The 19,009-nt window shown below is 49.5% G+C and overlaps 1 protein-coding gene across 5 annotated transcripts in view; it reads right to left on the bottom strand.

Annotated features, from left to right (window-relative positions):
* The window catches only part of LOC146857102 (lethal(3)malignant brain tumor-like protein 4), a 566,079-nt gene that overhangs the window by 28,677 nt on the left and 518,393 nt on the right, over window positions 1–19,009 (bottom strand). For all 5 annotated transcript variants that reach the window (XM_085647600.1, XM_085647602.1, XM_085647599.1 and 2 more), the window contains one exon: window positions 8,737–8,903. In XM_085647600.1, coding sequence (XP_085503726.1) covers window positions 8,737–8,903 — 167 coding nt within the window. The remainder of the gene's footprint in view (window positions 1–8,736; window positions 8,904–19,009) is intronic.

Raw genomic sequence — 19,009 nt, 5'->3', positions numbered from 1 at the left:
TGAGCAACCAGGCACGCTCTATCACATCATGTGGGACTGCCCTGTAATTCAAAGTGTTTGAGCAGAGGTGGTGGAGTGTATGGGTGAAGTGACTGGGAGATCAATGACTGCATCAGAAAACTATTGCCTTCTTAATATCTGGAGTGCAACGGACTTGAATAGCATGATGCAAATATGGTGGACAGCGTGGTGCCAAATGTAACACTGCAAGAAAATGGGGTGGGGGCAACACCAGTAGGGGGACTGAAGTGCGACATGGACTGGTGTATGTTGGTTGAGAAGGTGGTGTATGCGGGACAGAGTTGCCCCCGAAAATGAACAAAATCTGGGGTTCATGGAATGCTTACAGGGGCCACATATGTAATAATTTTGATTCTTTTGGGCTGTCGGTCCACAACCAGGTCCATCCGAGTCCCTAACAAATATTAATTGATATGGGGGATGAGACGGGAGTTCTGAGGGAGATAGTGGAAGGTGAGATGCTTACTTCTCCTAATCTAAAGTCAGTGCACCAATATACAATGTACCTACTTTTTTATTATACTGTCAATAAACAGAGTTGTTAAAAAATAAAAATATTTTAAAAAAAAAGCATATGTTTGGAGGATGTACAAGGCACAGAGACTTCCCAACTATTACATTGAACTGGAGGAAAAAAGCAGACGATGGGCAAGTTCATCATTCAAATATGCTATGAAAGGGGGTAAGTAGTGGAACTGTCAATGTAAATAATTACGGCTGTGTTTTACGGCAGTATAATTTTGTACTGTAAACAAAGCTAGAAGAGGGGCAGAGAGGGCTCTTTATTTTAGGTTCCCAGCTCTAAAGAATCTTCCATGTCATGTAACTAAATGAATATGCTACTTACCAGTATGCATCTGTTCTTGGCATGTAGGGCTGCTGACATTCATATCTGTGCATAGATCGCCGCCTAGTGTTGGGTCCGGATGTTTGCACGTTGTTGTCCTGGAAGAGTCTTCGAAGTATCCTGGGATAGGTGACTCCTCCCCTGGACTACAGTGCGCATGGGCATCCTCTCCATCCTCAGATTGTTTTTCGCCATTGTGGCAGTGATGGAGTAGATATAGAAAGTGATGACCATGCTTACAGTAATTCTGAAAGCTGCAGCTGCTACAGGCGCCGGGGAGGAGGGAGGGCGATATGAATGTCAGCAGCCCTACATGCCAAGAACAGATGCATACTGGTAAGTAGCATATTCAGTTCGAGGCATGTGGGCTGCTGAATTCATATCTGTGCATAGAATATATAGCAGTGCCCTCTTATTAGCGGCGGCTACCAGTGCCAGCTGCAGCGGTCTGAAAAAGAGTTTTGAGAACAGCCTGTCCTACAGCTGCCTGCTGTTTTGATTGCACATCTACACAATAGTGTTTGGTAAATGTATGTGTAGTGGACCAGGTGGCTGCTCTACATATGTCATGCAAAGGAATGTTTCCTAGGAAAGCCATTGAGGCCCCTAACTTACGTGTTGAGTGGGCTCGTGGGGGAATCGTTAAAGTGCGTTTAGCCTTTTGATAGCAAATTTGAATACATTTAACGATCCATCTGGCTATTCCTGCTTTGGAGATAGCGTTACCTTTGTGGTGTGGGGCAAAGGCAACGAAAAGTTGTTGTGTTTTCCTAAAGGGTTTGGTCCTGTCGATATAATACATGAGGGCCCTTTTGACATCTAGTGTATGGAGTGCCCTTTCTGCGACAGTTTGTGGGTTTTGGAAGAAAACGGGCAGTTCAATGGTTTGATTCATGTGGAACTGCGATACCACCTTTGGCATGAATTTGGGGTTGGTACGTAGTACGACCCTGTTGGCGTGAACCTGTATAAATGGCTCTTGAACGGTTAGTGCCTGGAGTTCACTAACTCTTCTCAAAGAAGTGATCGCTACTAGGAAAGCTACTTTCCAGGTAAGGAATTGAATCTCGCATGAGTGTAGAGGTTCAAAGGGTGGACCCATCAGGCGTGTGAGGACCAAGTTGAGGTTCCACATTGGGGCTGGTGGGTGGCTAGGTGGAATGACTCGTTTGAGTCCTTCCAAGAATGCTTTGATGGCAGGCACTCTGAATAGTGAGAGGTGCTGCCTGGTTTGTAGATATGCTGATATCGCGGTCAAATGGACACGTATAGAGGTGTACGCCAGATTGCATCGGTATAGGTGTAATAGGTAACAAATAATGTTTTGGATGGATGCGTCTAGCAGGTTAATATTATTATTGCAATAAATGATGAACCTTTTCCATTTGGCTGCATAGCAAGCTCTGGTAGTGGGTCTCCTGGCCTCCTTAATGATGTCCATACAGTCAGGTGGCAGGTTTAGGTAGCCAAACTCTAGGACTTCAGGAGCCAGATTGCCAGGTTCAGCTGTTGCGGATCTGGGTGCTGAATCTCTCCATGGTTCTGCGTCAAATGCTCGGGTTTGACCCGCAGCCTTTGATGCGGCACCACGGAAAGTTCGAGAAAGGTGGTGTACCACGGCTGGCGTGCCCACGTTGGAGCAACCAGGACGAGCGTCAGTGAGTGTTGACGCAGTTTGCGTGCCACCAGCGGTATCAGTGGTGCTGGGGGAAAAGCGTACGCAAATCTGCCGGACCAGTTCATCCATATCGCATTGCCCTGCGACTGCGGATGTGGGAACCTGGCGGCAAAGCTTTGGCATTTTGCGTTTTCGCTTGTCGCGAATAGGTCTATCTCTGGATGACCCCACTGCTGGAAGTACGGTTGGAGTACTGATGGGTGTAACTCCCACTCGTGCATCTGGTGGCTGTGTCTGCTGAGCAGGTCCGCCATCTGGTTGTCCTTGCCGGGGAGGTGTTCTGCCATGAGGAACATGTTCCTTTGAATGGCCCACTTCCACATGCTCTGAGCCAGATGAGACAACTGTGGAGAGTGTGTTCCTCCCTGCTTCTGTATGTAGTACATGGCAGTCATGTTGTCCGTCCGGATCAACACGACTTTGTTGCACAAGTGTACTTTGAATGCTTTCATAGCGAGGAAGATTGCCATCAGCTCTAGAAGGTTGATGTGCATCTTCTTTTGTTGTTGTGTCCATAGTCCCTGCACTGTGTAATGGAGTACATGAGCTCCCCATCCCTGGAGAGATGCGTCCGCCGTCAGTATTATCTGTGGGACAGGCTCTTGGAACGGTCGGCCCTTGCAAAGGTTTTGTGGATTCCACCAATGCAGAGAGTTGAATGCCCGACCGCTCACAACACTAGGTCTTTCAACTGTCCTTGAGCCCGATTCCACTGACGTGCTAAGCACTCCTGAAGCGGGCGCATATGTAGTCTCGCGTGGGGGACTATGAAGATGCAGGAGGCCATCATGCCTATCAACTGCATGAACACTCGCGCGGGAAGGGAGTGTTGTGGTTTGAACTTGGAAATCAGCATTTGCATGCTGTTGATTCTCACCAAATTTGGCTGAGCTGTGGCCGCCAGAGTATCTATAGTCGCACCTAGGTACTGTTGTACGTGTGCGGGCTGTAGATTGGATTTTGGGTAATTTAGTGAGAACCCCAGACTGTGAAGGAGGTGAATGGTGCGGGAAATGTGGCTGGCACATTGCTTGGCTGACTTCGCTTGAACGAGCCAGTCGTCCAGGTAAGGGTAGACGTGTATGTGCTGCCTCCGTAGATGTGCCGCCACAGTAGCTAGGCACTTTGTAAACACCCTTGGTGCCGTTGTCACGCCGAAGGGAAGGACTTTGAATTGGTAGTGCTGCCCTTGAACAGTGAACCTGAGGTATTTTTTGTGTGAGGGGTGAATGGGTATGTGGAAATACGCATCCTTGAGGTCCAGTGTGGCTAGAAAGTCTCCCTGCTTGAGCAGCGGGAGGACTTGCTGTAGAGTGAGCATGTGAAAATGCTCCGAAAGAATGTATCTGTTTAGGGGTCTCAGGTCTAATATAGGTCTGAGTGACTCGTCCTTTTTCGGTATTAAAAAGTACAGGGAGTACACCCCCGTACCTTGCTCGTGGACGGGTACGACCTCTATTGCGCCTTTTAGAAGCATACTTTACACCTCCTGCTGTAAGAGCGTTAAGTGCTCTGAGGACATAGGACGGTTTCTTGGAGGTATTGTGGGTGGAGTGGAGGTTAGTTCTAGACAGTAACCGTATTTGACAATATCTTTGACCCACCTGTCCGTGGTGATGGAGTTCCACGTGGACAGGAACCTTTGTAGCCTTCCCCCGACAGGTGTTATGTGGTCGGGAGGAAGGGAGAGGGCGTCACTGCTTGTTGTTGTGGGAGGACCTGGTGTTGCCGTAGCCGCGTCCTCTGCCCTTTGTACTGGAGCCACGATATCCACCCCGGGTGTTTTTATCGTAGGTGGTTTGTGTATTGCCCTTGTTGTATGTTTGCTGTGACCCCTGTCCTCTACCTGCTCCTCTATTTCCGGGGCGACGAAAGGAGCCGCTCCGAAAGGACTGAGTCTGGAGAGCCCCCATGGACTTTGCAGTGTCCGTGTCCTTTTTTATTTTCTCTAGGGTGGTGTCAACCTCCGGGCCGAATAAATAGTCGGGGTTGACAGGCTGGTTGAGTATGTTGTTTTGCACCTCAGGTTTGAATCCGGAGATTCGTAACCAGGCATGTCGTCGCAGCATGACGCTAGTGTTTATGGCCCTGGCAGCTGTGTCTGCGGCATCCAGCGCACACTTGATGGATGCGTTTGTGAGGAGCTGTCCCTCCCTGATGAGTATCTCTGCACCTTCTCTGTATTGGTCAGGGAGATGTTGGAGTAGTTGTTCTAATGTGTCGTAGTGCGCTCTATCGTAGCGAGCGAGGAGCGCTTGAGTATTGGCAATGCGCCATATGTTGGCTGCCTGGGCGGCAACCCGTTTGCCAGAGGTCTCTAACACCTTGGACTCTTTGTCCGGGGGAGGAGCGTCACCTGTCGTTTGTGAGTGTGCCCTCTTGCGAGCATTCGCAACGACAATGGAATCCAGAGGTAATTGGCCTCTGATGTAAGTAGGGTCCCCAGGCGCTGATCTGTATTTCTTGTCGATCCTGGGGTTTATCACTCTCGCCCTGGTGGGTTCCTTGAAGATGTCCTTTGCTGGTTTGAGGACCCCTTTTAACATGGGCAGAGTCTTTATATTCCTTTCTGAGGATGCGAAAGTATCCATAAGAAAGTCGTCCTCGACTGTGTCCGAGTGAAGATGCACCCCATGATTGGCCGCAGCACGTTCAATTAGAGCGTTGAACGCTGCAGTGTCCTCTGTGGGAGATGTTTTTGCTCCATAGAGTTGCGGGTCTTGTGCATCTATAGGTGCACCTGGGTCCACAGGGTCATCCCAAGTTTGATCAGGGTCCTGTTGGCCGTCAGGGTCCATGTCTCCAGGGTAGGGGACTTGGTCACCCATGTAGTCTTCCAACGCATCCGTGTCGGAGTGTGTGGGAGAGAAGGACTGTGGCTCCTGGTAGGGTGAGTGGAAAGGTTCGTAAAGAACTGGTTCTGAAGCCACAGGCAGCTTTCTTTTAAGTGGAATCCTGATGGAGTCCAAAGCCGGCTCCGAAGTTATTTTCCTTTTGTGGATAATCATCCTGCCGGTGTCGGCGTCGATGAGATGCGATGGAGACGTCTCCGCAGAGCGTTCGGCAGGCGTGACCGTGGTGTGGGTGACCCGTGTCCTGATTTGGAACAGTTTCGGGGCCGTGGATGGTGGCAGGCCAAAAGTAATGTTGGCTGGTGCCGAAGAGGCTGCTGGAGCTCTAATTGGCTCGGAGCCCGACGTGTCCTGGAGGACTATTTTCTTTATGGTGCTTTTCGCAGCAATGGGTCGCGTCTGGAGCGCCCTCGATTCTTTTGCACCGACCGGTTCTGTGGAGGCGGTCGTGGATTTTTTCGGCGCCGGTGGGTCATCGAGTCGAGGGGCGGGAATGGCCGTCGACTTCTTCGATGAGTGTGGCTTTGGTGTTGCCGTGGAAGCGGTGTGAGATGCAGCAGGCTGTTTGACCGAGCAGGTTTGGTGGTACCGAAGGCCTTCTTCCTTATGTCGACTCCGACGTCGGCCGCTTCGAGTTCGGCACCGAAGTCTCGCTTGGTGCGCTCGGTGCCGATGTGTTTTGCTGTCGTCGAAGGTGTGGAGGGCCTCGATCCGACCAGCGCCACTTTCGGTTTCGGTCTCAATTGAACCAATACAGCTTTCGGTTTCGGTTTCGAAGAAGGGAAACCAGCCGTTTTGGGCATTAATGGCTGCCGCTGAATGTCCGAGGCCGGGCCCGAGGGCGGGGCCGAAGAAATGCGGGATAGGTCTTGGGTAAGGCCCGAAGGCGATCCCTCGACCGGAGCCATAGACTGTTGCACTGGGCTTTCTTCAGTCTGAACGGGTAGGCCTTGCTCGTCACCGGAGCTACTCTCTTCGGCCCCTAAGGCCTCATTGTAGTCTCCTACCTCGGTGTCGCCTTCATCTCTGCGAAAGAGTGTTTCGTCGACGTCTTCCGATCCGGAGTTATGTTCGGAAGCGGGACTGGAGGGTAGGTTCTCCACTTCTTCGACATCTTCGGTCTCGGCGTTGAAGATGTCGGCCGGGGCCGGTGCCGCTTGCTGCGCCTCGAGTCTCGCCGCTCGTCGATTCCGTAGAGTCTTCTTGGATCGAAATCTGGCACAGGCCATGCATGTAGATTCGTCGTGATCCGGTGAAAGGCATTTGTTGCACACCGGATGGACGTCGACGTGGGGATATTTCGCATTGCATACCGGACACCTCTTGAATGGTGTCCTCGATTCCATCGTTGATGTCGAATCGACGGTCGGGTAAGATGCGAAAGTTGGTTCTGGAAGTTAGTAAACTAACAAAGATACTATCGATACCGATCGAGAACAGTACCGACGCGAACTAAAGGCCTTTTTGGCCTGAAAATAGATTTTCCTAACTTGAGTCAAGATAGCACATCCGAACCGAATGGCGGAAAAAAACAATCTGAGGATGGAGAGGATGCCCATGCGCACTGTAGTCCAGGGGAGGAGTCACCTATCCCAGGATACTTCGAAGACTCTTCCAGGACAACAACGTGCAAACATCCGGACCCAACACTAGGCGGCGATCTATGCACAGATATGAATTCAGCAGCCCACATGCCTCGAACAAAGCCAGATACACAAAATGATGCCCTTTAACAATGCAGCCTTCACATTCCTGCTTAGCAGCATAGCACCAGGGGTCTTAAGATGGTAGAATTTTTGTCCACTCTGTCGGTACCAAGCCCTTCTGTCCTCTCACTAATCCTCTCCATGAGAGGCTTACAGCCGGAAGGCGGTACACTGAGCAGTATGTGCTTGATAAATGGCTGCACTACAGCCCTCACTCTCTCACAAGACCTGCTTGTCCGTCTCTATTCCATGTGTTGGAGCAAGCCCTAACCATTGCAGATTTTGTAGCCTTCTGTGCTTCCACAAGCCCAGGAAATCTGTCCTTCTTTCCCCTTCTTCACATCAGGTAATAGAACTCTGAATGTCAAAATAAAAACCAACCCTAGGGGTGGATCAGAAAATGAATGGAGACCCTTCTCAAAAATGAGGAATTACATTTGCACAAGCATTCATTAGCTTCCCCAATACTGGCTGATCAGAGTTCATACTTCGCTTGACAGCAATAAGTACATATGTAGTTGTTTAATCGTGATATGTATTGAGCTCGGGTCAGGCAGTACAAGAGGTGAACAAGTACACAATGGTAGGTTTTGTAACTGATTTGTCAATCCACCCATGACTCTGACTGAGAAACGATGTCTGGAGCGGTGAGGCATTTTGAGAGCTTTTAACTGTGGCACTAATGAGTCAAACAGAAATCCATTACGAGCCATTAAGCTTAAGAGTTGGTCTTTCAAAAATATTTTTTATCCCGTTAATAACACTTTGCGTCTCCTTAATTTGCTTCCATGTCAAAAGAAGGCCCAGAGACAGAATGTAATTTACTGGAAATACCTACTTCTTAATTTTTTATTTCAGTGGTTTATCTAGCACCAATTTGCCACCTTTCAGCTACTGCTGAACATTGTGCTGTAAAAGTGTTAGATACACGATGGCTAGTTTTATACTTATTATGACGGTTAGTACACTGATGGCAGATGCTGAACTGTCACAGCTGTTCAGTCACATGTTCATCAGGAATTGTATTAATGTACTGAATAACACATTGTTAGGCACTGGTGAGGACACTGGGTAGCAGTGAGTATTATACATAGATCTGACCAATGCCATATATAGCATACATGCCGATGTGCAGTGTAATATGCTATTTATTACCACTGTGTTTGTGGGGAGGGGCCATGTTTCATCGGAGGCCATGACTCGTGTGAGTCTAGATGCCCTCCGCCATCTCAACTATGGTAATAAATAGCATATTCTACTCTGCACATATGATTTATGACCTAGCCTTTTTTGAAGTGTATTTGTTTTAACAAATGTAATTAACCAAACCCAGGATGCAAGGGGTTACATTTGTGCAGTTATTTAAAGTCACACTCATGAGATATTATGATTTATTGTTTTCCTATGCAAACTAATTGTTACAGGCAATCTGCAAGGCAGTAAAAAACGTTTCTTGTGTCTATTTTGCTGTACTTTGGTAATACACTGGAATTTGACCTATGCATTGAAGTAATAAATGAGTGAGTGCATGCTTGTTAGTACAGTTGCTCAAATTAACATGTTATTTGGCCACATTTATTTTCACCGCCATGGCATAAATATATGCACACGGCATATTTGCAGGTCACTCACCTCTTCAACGGTCCACTTGGCCACATTCTTGGCAGTGAAGCTCGAAACCTCGGGCAACAGCTTGCAATGCTGTTCCCAACAGAGGTGGAAACGATGCATGGGGTTGGAAGAAAGGGAAGACATGAAGACCGACTGGTGCAGACCCTGCTGTAAAGTGAACTCTGTGTCTGGATGTAGTGAATTAAGAACGTACGAGCAGGAAGAGACCAGGGAAAAAGAGAAAAAGGAGAGGAAACATTAATTTGCACCAAAGAGCATTTTAAAAGGGGTTAGAATCCACAGTCTGATCACAGTCTTCTTTAAATTCATTTATTAAGAATAACAGCAAATCCAGACTAAATGAAGCTTGGAGGAAGTAATTCAAGACCAGAGGAGCAAACCACAAAGTTCTAAAATAATAACCCAGCCAGACTGCAACACTAAATTACAATGATCAGAAAAAGGATGTAGGAGGCAGGAGTTCTACCAAGAGTCTTGGTTTGCAGGAAATGGAAGTCAATGTTCCAGCTGTCTGGCTGTATTCTGTCTGCCACGAATGCTCCTGCATACTGATGTGAGACACGGTGTCTACGCTAGAGGCTCAAAAGCTCTTGCTCTCATTATGTGCCAGACACACAGTAAGACTAACCACAGAGGCTACTGCAAAGAACACTACAGGTGACATTAGGGGTTGGATCTCGGGTTACTGAAGTGCATCTCTGGACTGGGACAGATGCAGAGGGGTTTGAATGCTTCCTGCCCTGATATAATTGTGCACCAGCTCTCCCTGGAACCAAAGCAAAGCAGCATTTCCTCCTAATTAAGGAACCCACATTACTACAGTCAATGATTGAATGAGGCCTAAGGGTAGTAACAAAAATGGACTGTCCTGCATGCCTTTTCATCATTTCAGGTACTTAAAATGCAAATGTGTGGTTGCTCTAGTTCCGAGCAGTGTGCAGGCTGCATACAAGATGCAGGGTCTGATGTACTCTTCACCTACTTATAGTTTGCTGTGCTGGTTAATGGCAACAGTTCTGCAAGGGCCAGACTGGTAATACTCAAGATGTTAGGATTCCTCAAGCTAATTCAACATACGGGCAAAAGAGAGAACAAACTGATGACATGGCATGATAACTCTAGCTAAAAGATGATATCTAGTTAGCAAAAATACTTGGCTGACATTGCTCTCGCTTTTAGGCAGAGAAGACCCTTCTCTTTTCACATAACTTTGGTGGCAGATGCTTTGCCCCTTGGTCCACTGGTAACTTGGGGGGTTGGAGAGACACTGCTTATCCAGTGAGTCTTTCCTACTATTACAAGATTAGGAATGGTGAGAAAACTTTATGATATCACATCATTAAAGCATACTTTTGGGATAGAGGTAATCTGCATAGCTGTTTCCACCTTTCAAATTTTTCTTTGACCTACTCTATACTTTGTTCTCAACAGACTTCACAATCTGCGAGGTTACTGAAGATGCCCCGTAATACCAATAGCCTGCCTTTACTGAAATTAGATACACCTAAACTATACCCCTAAAACGAGTGAGGCTAGGTACTAGCCTCTCACACCAGGCTAAGGGAGACTAGCAGTGGAGGCAGCAGTATTAGAGTCCAGAGGTATAGGGCTTTTCACCTGCACCCATATGGGAAAACCGGTCTACTTGTTCTCCTCATTAAATTTCAGTCCAGTCCCTCATCACTGGGGTCCATTTCCTATACTCATGAGTAAAATATGGAAGTGTTGCGTGAGTGTGTGTTTCAATGATCCACCGGGACAGTTTAAGCAAGGCAGCACCACATGCACAAGTTACTTACCTTCGGTAACGATATATCTGTAAGAAACATTAGTTAGTTATAGATTCCTTACCTCAGAATTACCCCCAGGAGTCAGACTGGATCCACTAAGTTTTTTCGTCAGCAGTACCTCTGCGCGTTGAAGGTGGCGTCGGTCGGCTCTGTATCCGTCGTCGTGGTTACTGGGATGACGTTGCCGCAGCTACTTAGACACCGCCCTCGCGCGCTGACATCTGTTCTGTACACGACTTTCCGTGCCAGAAACGCAGAGCCATGCAAGACACTGACCATTGGAGCACAAAACTAGGGCCCTGAAAGGATGACCTTAACCCTAGAAATCAGTTCACAGAATGAAGAGGATGGGTGGGGCAGTAAGGAATCTATAACTAACTAATGTTTCTTACAGATATATTGTTACCGAAGGTAAGTAACTTGTGCATCTGAAAGAAACGAATAGTTTCTTACTTGTCGGTGTATTTTGCAGCTTGAAGATCTTTCTGGATTCACTATGCTGTACATTATTCCGCGATCTGGTGGTTGGGTCCGGATTCGTAGACTTTCTTTTATTTTTTTTTGTAGCCCAGGTGCGCGTCGACGTCCCACCATTTGGTGCACCTCTCGTAACGGCGTCGTGCTTCCTGCGGAAGTCCCACCTTTGGGGCGCCATCTTCGGGTTCTTTTTTCCTCTCGTTTTTTTTTATTTTTTTTTAACCCTAGGCGTTCTATTAATTTTCCTTTTCAAATTTCCTTTAGTATTTCAACTATTCTGTTCTTCCTTGTCCTTCCACCTCTTTCTCCAGCCTCATCTTCCTGGCGGAGGTGGGTGGGTTCGCTAGTGAATCCAGAAAGATCTTCAAGCTGCAAAACTACACCGACAGGTAAGAAACTATTCGTTTTGCAGCGTGAATCTTTCTGGATTCACTATGCTGTGCATAGACTTTGTAGCGGTTTGTTATCTTTGTGGCGGCTGGGTGGTAGATGAGTGTTGGCCGTTGAATATATGTTGAAGCACCTTCTGTCCTACTTGTGCTTCCTTGTTCATCTGTATGTCCACGCAATAGTGCTTAGTGAACGTGTGCACTGAAGCCCATGTTGCCGCCAGGCATATGTCTTGAATGGGCGTATTTACCAGAAAGGCAATAGTTGCTCCCTTCTTCCTTGTGGAGTGGGCTCGTGGCCCATCCGATAGCTCCTGCCCTGCCTGTTTGTGGCAGAATTGTATTGTCAGTGCGATCCATCGTGCAATGGTGGCTTTTGTCACCAGTCTACCCAGGAAACTAGTTGCAAAGGAGACAAAGAACTGCTTGGTCTTCCTGTGCTCTTTGGTCCTCTCAAAGGAGTGCCTCACTGCCCTTCTAGCGTCTAGAGTGTGCAGTGCCCTTTCTGCGCTTGTTGTGGGGTTTTGAAAGAAACTCGGTATCTGAATTGTCTGGTTCATATGGGATGGCGACACCACCTTAGGCATGAAGTGTGGGTCCGTTCTTAGAACCACCCTATCCTTGTGTATCTGGATGTAGGGCTCTTGCAGTGTCAGTGCTTGCAGCTCGCTCACTCTGCGCAGCGAGGTTATCGCTACCAGGAAGGCTGTTTTCATTGTCAGCATTTGCAGCGTGGCCTTGTGGATGGGCTCAAACGGCGCCTTCATAAGTTCGGTTAGGACCACGTTGAGGTTCCATGCCGGCGGCGGCATCCTCTTTGGTGGTGCAATTCTTTTCGCCCCTTCCAGGAACCTCTTTACTACCTGTGACGTAAAGAGACTTCCTCCTCTCTCCCCTCGTGTGTAAGCTACGATTGCCGCTAGGTGTACCCTTAGGGAGGATGAGCATAGATTACTTTTTAGTAGGTGTGTGAGGTATCTAAGCACCGTTGACTCTCTTGTCATTTTATTCTGTAGTTTATTTCTGCTGCACCATATTGTGAACCTTTTCCATTTCTCCCCATAGCATTTGCGTGTTGTAGGTCTCCTTGCCTCCCGCAGCACTCGCATAGTGCTTGGAGGTAGGTTCAGGTGCGCAAACTAAGTCTTCAGGAGCCATGCCACCAGGCTGAGGCTCTCTGGCTCTGGATGCAGGACCTCTCCGTTCTGCATGGAGAGCAGGTCCTTTCTTCTTGTGAATTTGTGAGGAGTGCCTTGTGCCATTTCCACTATTTGAGAGAACCATGTCTGTCTTGCCCACTGTGGTGCCACTAGGATCAGTGTCATGTTGCTGGTCCTGCACTTGTCGAGCACCCTGTGTAACAGCGGTATCGGTGGAAAAGTGTAGGCAACTTATCCATAGGGCATTCCCTTGGGATTGCTGTTTTGGTTGTCTGGATGCGAAGTTTTGGCATTTTGCATTCAGGCGTGTTGCAAACAGGTCTATTGTCGGTGTTCCCCACCTTTGGAATCGCCTCTGCGTTTCCTGTCCATTAAGCTCCCACTCGTGGGATGCCGATGTCTGTCTGCTGAGCCAGTCTGCCTCCACATTGTCCTTCCCTGGTAGGTGTATGGCCAGCAGGTCTATCTTGAGTGGGATGGCCCATCTCCAAATTTCCTGTGCCAGAATGGAAAGGGGAAACGATTGTGTCCCTCCCTGCTTGTTGATATAGAACATGGTAGTAGTATTGTCCATCTGTATCAACACTTTCTTGTTGTATAGCTGCTTCTGGAAGGGCTTCAGGGCTAGCAGGACAGTCTTCCAGGTAATTGATGTGTCTGACCGCATCTGCCGGAGTCCACAGACCCCTCACCCTGAGCTTGTTCATGTGTGCTCCCCATCCTATTTGTGATGCGTCCGTGGTGATGGTCACAGTTGGGTTTGGTGGTATCAGGGTCTTTCCTGTAGTTATGTTCTCCCTGTTCCACCATGCTACCTCCTCCTGCACTGCGTGCGTAACAACCACTAGATCCTCCCAACTCCCGCTTGCTTGTGACCATTGCTGTTGCAGCCATTCTTGGAATGGTCTCATGTGAAGCCGTACATTGGGGACTAGGTGGATGCATGACGCCATCATCCCCATGATCTTGCTCACTGTTCTCACTGTCAGAACTCGCCCCTTCTGGTAGAGACGCGTCTCGTTCAGCAGGGCTACTGTTCTTCTGTCGCTGGGCATGACCGTTCCGTCTATGGTGTTGATCTTCGCCCCCAGGAAGATCTTCACCTGTTCTGGTTCCATCGATGACTTCCCCCAGTGTATCGAGAACCCCAGGTTTGATAGTGTTCTTGTCACCCGTTCTGCGTGCTCCTCGCACTTGTCGCGAGTGCTTGCTTTGATTAGCCAGTCGTCTAGGTAAGGATACACAATCCCTTCCCTTCGTAGGTACGCTGCTACTGCTGCAAGGCATTTTGTGAAAACCCTTGGGGCGGACTTTAGACCGAATGCCAGGGTTGTAAACTGATAATGATCCCGGTTGATGTTGAACCTTAACAGGTTTTTGTGTCGTCTGTTCATTGGGATGTGCAGGTAGGCATCTTTGAGATCCACGGTGGACATGAAGTCTCCGCCTCGTAGTTGGGGTAGCACTTCTTGTAGTGAGGTCATCTTGAATTTTTGATTCTTTATGAATTTGTTTAGGAATCTTAGGTCCAGGATGGGTCTTAGTGATTCGTCCACCTTTGGTACCAGGAAGTAGTTTGAGTACACTCCCTTGTTCTTTTCTCTGCATGGCACTGGTTCTAGGGCCTCTTTTTCAGTAGTTGAAGTGTCTCCTCCCTGAGTTGAGCGAGCTCTTGACCCGAGCGCTGTCTTCTCTTTGGTTTCTTGTTTGGAGGCCTTTTCTCTAACTCTATGCAGTATCCGTGCTGTATGACGTTGAGAACCCATTTGTCTGAGGTTATTTGTTGCCATTGTTGAAGGTAGAGGCCCAGTCTTCCGCCTTCCGGTGTTGCATGCTCGTAGGCGCTTGTTTTGTGTAACCCCCTTGGTGTTCTTACATTGCGCTTCACCCTTCGGGGTATGCTGGGGGTGAGCGTCTTTTTGCGTGTGAAGTCACTTAGATGAGGGTTGGTCTCCCCTCTCCTCCTTTGGCCACGTCCGTTTCCCCTCCCGCGAAAGGACTGGCCTCGAGGCTGGTACTGCCAGTTCTGCTTCTGCTGTCCCTGCTGGCTGTGACTGTCACCCTGCTGCCCTTGCTGGAATGTCTGGTGCGACGTACCCTGCTGGATTCCTCCCCTTCCGTAGGGTCTCCGATTTGGGGTGCCTCTTCGTAACCCTCTGAATTGCAGGGCCCCCATGGATCTTGTCGTCTCATTTTCCTTTTTCAGTTGGGTGAGCTTCTCGTCCACAGTTTCCCCGAACAGCGTTTCACCATTGAAAGGGGTGTTCAGTATGTTGTTCTGGACTTCCTGCTTGAATCCAGAAATTCTGAGCCAAGCCTGTCTCCTTTCAGTGATCCCTATGGCCATCAGTCTGCTCGAAGTTTCCGCCCCGTCCAATGCAGTCTTATTGCATGAGTTGGCGATATTCTTCCCTTCCTCCACTAGATGGGAAGCTCTTTGACTGTACTCTTCTGGGAGATGCTTGACTAGTTCCCCCATCTCATCCCAATGCTGGTACTGGTGTCTGTTCAGTAGTGCATTTGAGTTTGCCATGCGCCAGTGCATTGCGGCGTTTCTTTCTACCTTCCTTCCAGTGAGGTCCATCCTTCTGCTCTCCTTATCAGGAGGTGGGCCCGAGGTCGCCGGCACATTGGCTCTTTTCCTGGCCGTGGAAGCAATGATGGAGTCGGCAGTGACCGATCCCTTGATGTAAGGAGGATCCTGCGAGGAGTGCTTGTACTTCTTTTCCGTTCTGGGTGTGATGGACCGGCATGTTCCTGGGTCCTTAAACGCCTCCTTCCCTTGGTTCATCACGCTTTGGAGCATGGGGAGGAACTGGCTCCTCGTCTGGATGGGGAGCAGAGTTTCGAGTAGGAAGTCTGCTTTCGGCTTCTCCTCGTCCAATTTTACACCAAAGGCTGCTGCAGCACTCTTGACGACCATGTTGTAAGCCCCGATGTCGTCTGGCGGCGAAGGCCTCGAAGGATACGAGTCCACGGGCTCTTCGGGGTTTTCGGCGTCGATGTCCTGCCATTCCAGCTCCTGAGTCGTCGACGGCGTCGAGCCGTAGAACGACTGCTGATCCTCTTCATCCTCTTCTCCCTCATAGTAGGGGCCTTCTTCCTCCTCTTCAGGACCTCTCGACTGCTCTTCGGCGTCGAAATCTCCCTGCTCCTCGATCTCGACGACATCCGTCGACGGGGCCGTTGGGATTTTGATTTTTTTCATTCTTTCGTCGAACTCCTTCTTCCTCTGAAGGATGCTCTTCATCTCCGCCTCGAGCCTTCTCTTTTTCATGTCGGAGATGTGCTCAGCGTCGACCGCAGGTCTCTTTGACGGAGCTTGCGTCGACGCGGCCTGGTCTTTCGTCGCCGAACGTCCCACCTCGTGGGTCTGTTTCGACGAACTCTGTCTCTCGGCGGTCTTCGGCACCTGGGAGTCCTTCTTGAAGGATCCACTCGGCCTTCTGTCCTTTGAACCACTGGCGGACGTCGAAATTTCAGCGCCGGTGTTCCCTTCGAGGACTTTGACTCATTTTTTCGAGAGTCACCTTCCGATTTTCGGGGCCCTTTTGGCGGTTTTGTACTCGACGTGTCTCTTACCTCGTCAGGCGTTTTCTTATCGGTCTTTGTGACCGTGAAGACATCAGGTCCCTCGGCGATGTTGTCTTACTCGTCGGTGGAGAGGCCCAGATCGTACAGTGACGGGGCCTTACCCTTGCCTTCCATGCTGAAGTTGGCTCTCCTCTGTCGTTCTCTCACCCGGAGAGTCTTCAGCGCGAAAGCGGAACAGGCATTGCAGTCCTTGCTCTCGTGGTCGATCGGCAGGCAAAGGTTGCAGACCGGATGTTGGTCCTTCTGCGCGTACTTGTGGTGGCAGTTAGGGCAGAACTTAAATGGTGTCTTGTCCATTGCGCTCAGAGCCTCTGAGTGCGCATTTTCCTATGGGCGTCGAAGAATTTCGAGGATCCCCTCCTTCGTCGTCCCGGCTGTAATACCTTTCTCTCTGTAGTCTTCTAAAAGTTCTCCTTCGATGAAACTCGCGTATTTTCCTTCTTCCTTCGTCTAAAACTCTGGAGCTTCTCGATGACGATCCAGACCCAACGGCGGAAAAAAGAATCTGAAGATGGCGCCCCAAAGGTGGGACTTCCGCAGGAAGCACGACAACGTCACGAGAGGTGCACCAAATGGTGGGACGTCGACGCCCACCTGGGCTACGAAAAAAAAAAAAAAGAAAGACTACGAATCCGGACCCAACCAACAGATTGCGGAATAATGCACAGCATAGTGAATCCAGAAAGATTCACGCTGCAAAACACGTTTGTTATATATTCCTTACCTTAGAATAGATACCCCAGCAATACCAACCCCGGTGGTGGGTCTGCGAACCAAGATCACACCAGAAAATCCTGGAAAACAGAGCGGCCAAAGAAGCCGTCTCTCCGGACTTGGATGTCCAGGCAGTAGTGTTTGGTGAACGTGTGCAGCGATGCCCATGTGGCCGCCTGACAGATGTCATTCAGAGGCACTCCTCTTCCCAAGGCAGTAGTGGCTGCCGTCGCCCTAGTGGAGTGAGTGCGTAGCTTGACTGGAGGCTCCTTTTTAGCCAGAGAGTAACAAGCCTTAATACACAACACGACCCATCGAGAAATGGTGCGTTTGTGTACGGCCCGACCCTTCTTTGCACCCACGTAGCCAACAAAAAGTTGACCATCCACCAGAATTGTTTTGTGGGATCCAGATAGAAGCAGAGCGCACGCTTTGGGTCCAGACGGTGGAGCCTTTCTTCTTCCTTTGAAGGATGCAGAGGCAGAAAACAGGTGGGCAAAGTAATGGTCTGCCCGATGTGGAAGGCAGTGACCACCTTAGGAAGAAAGGATGGATGGGTCCCGAGAACCACCTTGTCCAGATGAACCGACAAGAAAGGAGGTTTTGAAGAAAGAGCCTGGAGCTCACTCACTCTTCTAGCAGAAGTGATGGCTACCAGGAAAGCAGTTTTAAGACTCAGAAGGCGTAAAGGACAGTTATGCAGTGGCTCAAAGGAAGCACACATGAGATAGGTGAGCACAAGGCTCAAGTTCCACTGAGGCATAACGAAGGGGATCGGAGGAAAAAGATGCGTTAAGCCTTTTAGGAAATGGTTAACTACCGGGGACTTGAAAAGAGAAGACTGATCTAGCAACCGAAGGAAGGCAGAGACGGCTGAAATATAGCCCTTGATAGTGCCCAGAGCAGAGCCGGGATAAGAGAGAAAAGAAACAAGAGTACTTGATAAAGAGGGGCAGAAAGGGGATCCACAGCCTTTGCTGTGCACCATACCAAAAATTTGTTCAACATGCAGGCGTATACCGTCTTAGTGGAGGGATGCCTTGCTGCCAAGATTATATCACAGACTTCAGGAGGCAGGTCGAAAGACGTCAATTGCCGCCGCTCAATCTTCATGCAAGGAGGTGGAGACTGGACAGGTTTAGGTGGAGAACCATCCCCTGCTGCTGCAACAGAAGATCCTCCCGCAGAGGCGGTCTCATCAGAGGATCGATGACCATGTTGAGCAGCTTGGGATACCAGACTCTTCGTGCCCAATCTGGAGCCACAAGAATGACTTGGACCCGGTCGCGGGTGATCTTCTTCAGCACTTCGGGCAGAAGTGGTATAGGCGGAAAGGCGTACAACAAACCGCAACTCCACTCGCGACGAAAAGCGTCGTTGAGCGAGTGCCGCCTTGAAAATTCCAACATGCAGAATTGCTGACATTGGGCGTTCTCTTCGGTGGCGAATAGATCTAACCAAGGTTCTCCCCACTGTCGAAAGAGACCTTGCACCACCAGCGAGTGAAGATGCCATTCGTGATCCATCATGCACCTGCGGCTGAGTTCGTCCACCCTGGCGTTCAGAGAACCGGCCAGGTGTTGAACCACCAAGGAAATGTCCTGATGTTCCAGCCATGCCCAGAGGCGGAAGGCCTCCTGACACAGGGTCCACGACCCCACACCGCCCTGTTTGTTGCAATACCACATGGCGGTGGTGTTGTCCGTGAACCCCTGCACTACTCTTCCACAGACAGAGGAAAGGAATGCCTTCAGCGCAAGACGAATCGCCCAGAGCTCCAGAATGTTGATGTGAAGCCCTGGACTCCACCAGAGACCAGAGGCCTCTGATCATCGCCTCTCCCATGTGGTCGCCCCACCCCAGAAGGGATGCATCCGTCACCACAGTGTGGTCTGGCTGGGGAAGGGAGAAGGATCCTGGTTTGTAAGCCACCACTGCAGTTGTTGAGTAAGTGCCCTCCGAGATATGGACGCAATCGGACAGATTTCCCTGATCCTGCGCCCACTGGTACTTCAGGTCCCACTGCAGAGCCAGCATATTCCACCTGGCATGATCGATCAGCAGGATGCAGGAGGCCATGAGGCGCAGCAGCCTCAGGGTCATACTGACTGAAATCCGGGATAGAGGCTGAAAGATCAGAATCATAGCC

The sequence above is a fragment of the Triturus cristatus genome, chromosome 3_2, assembly GCF_964204655.1.
Source record: "Triturus cristatus chromosome 3_2, aTriCri1.1, whole genome shotgun sequence".
Taxonomy (NCBI): domain Eukaryota; kingdom Metazoa; phylum Chordata; class Amphibia; order Caudata; family Salamandridae; genus Triturus; species Triturus cristatus.
The sequence above is the reverse complement of the archived record's forward strand: the minus strand, read 5'-3'. Positions and strand labels throughout refer to the sequence as shown.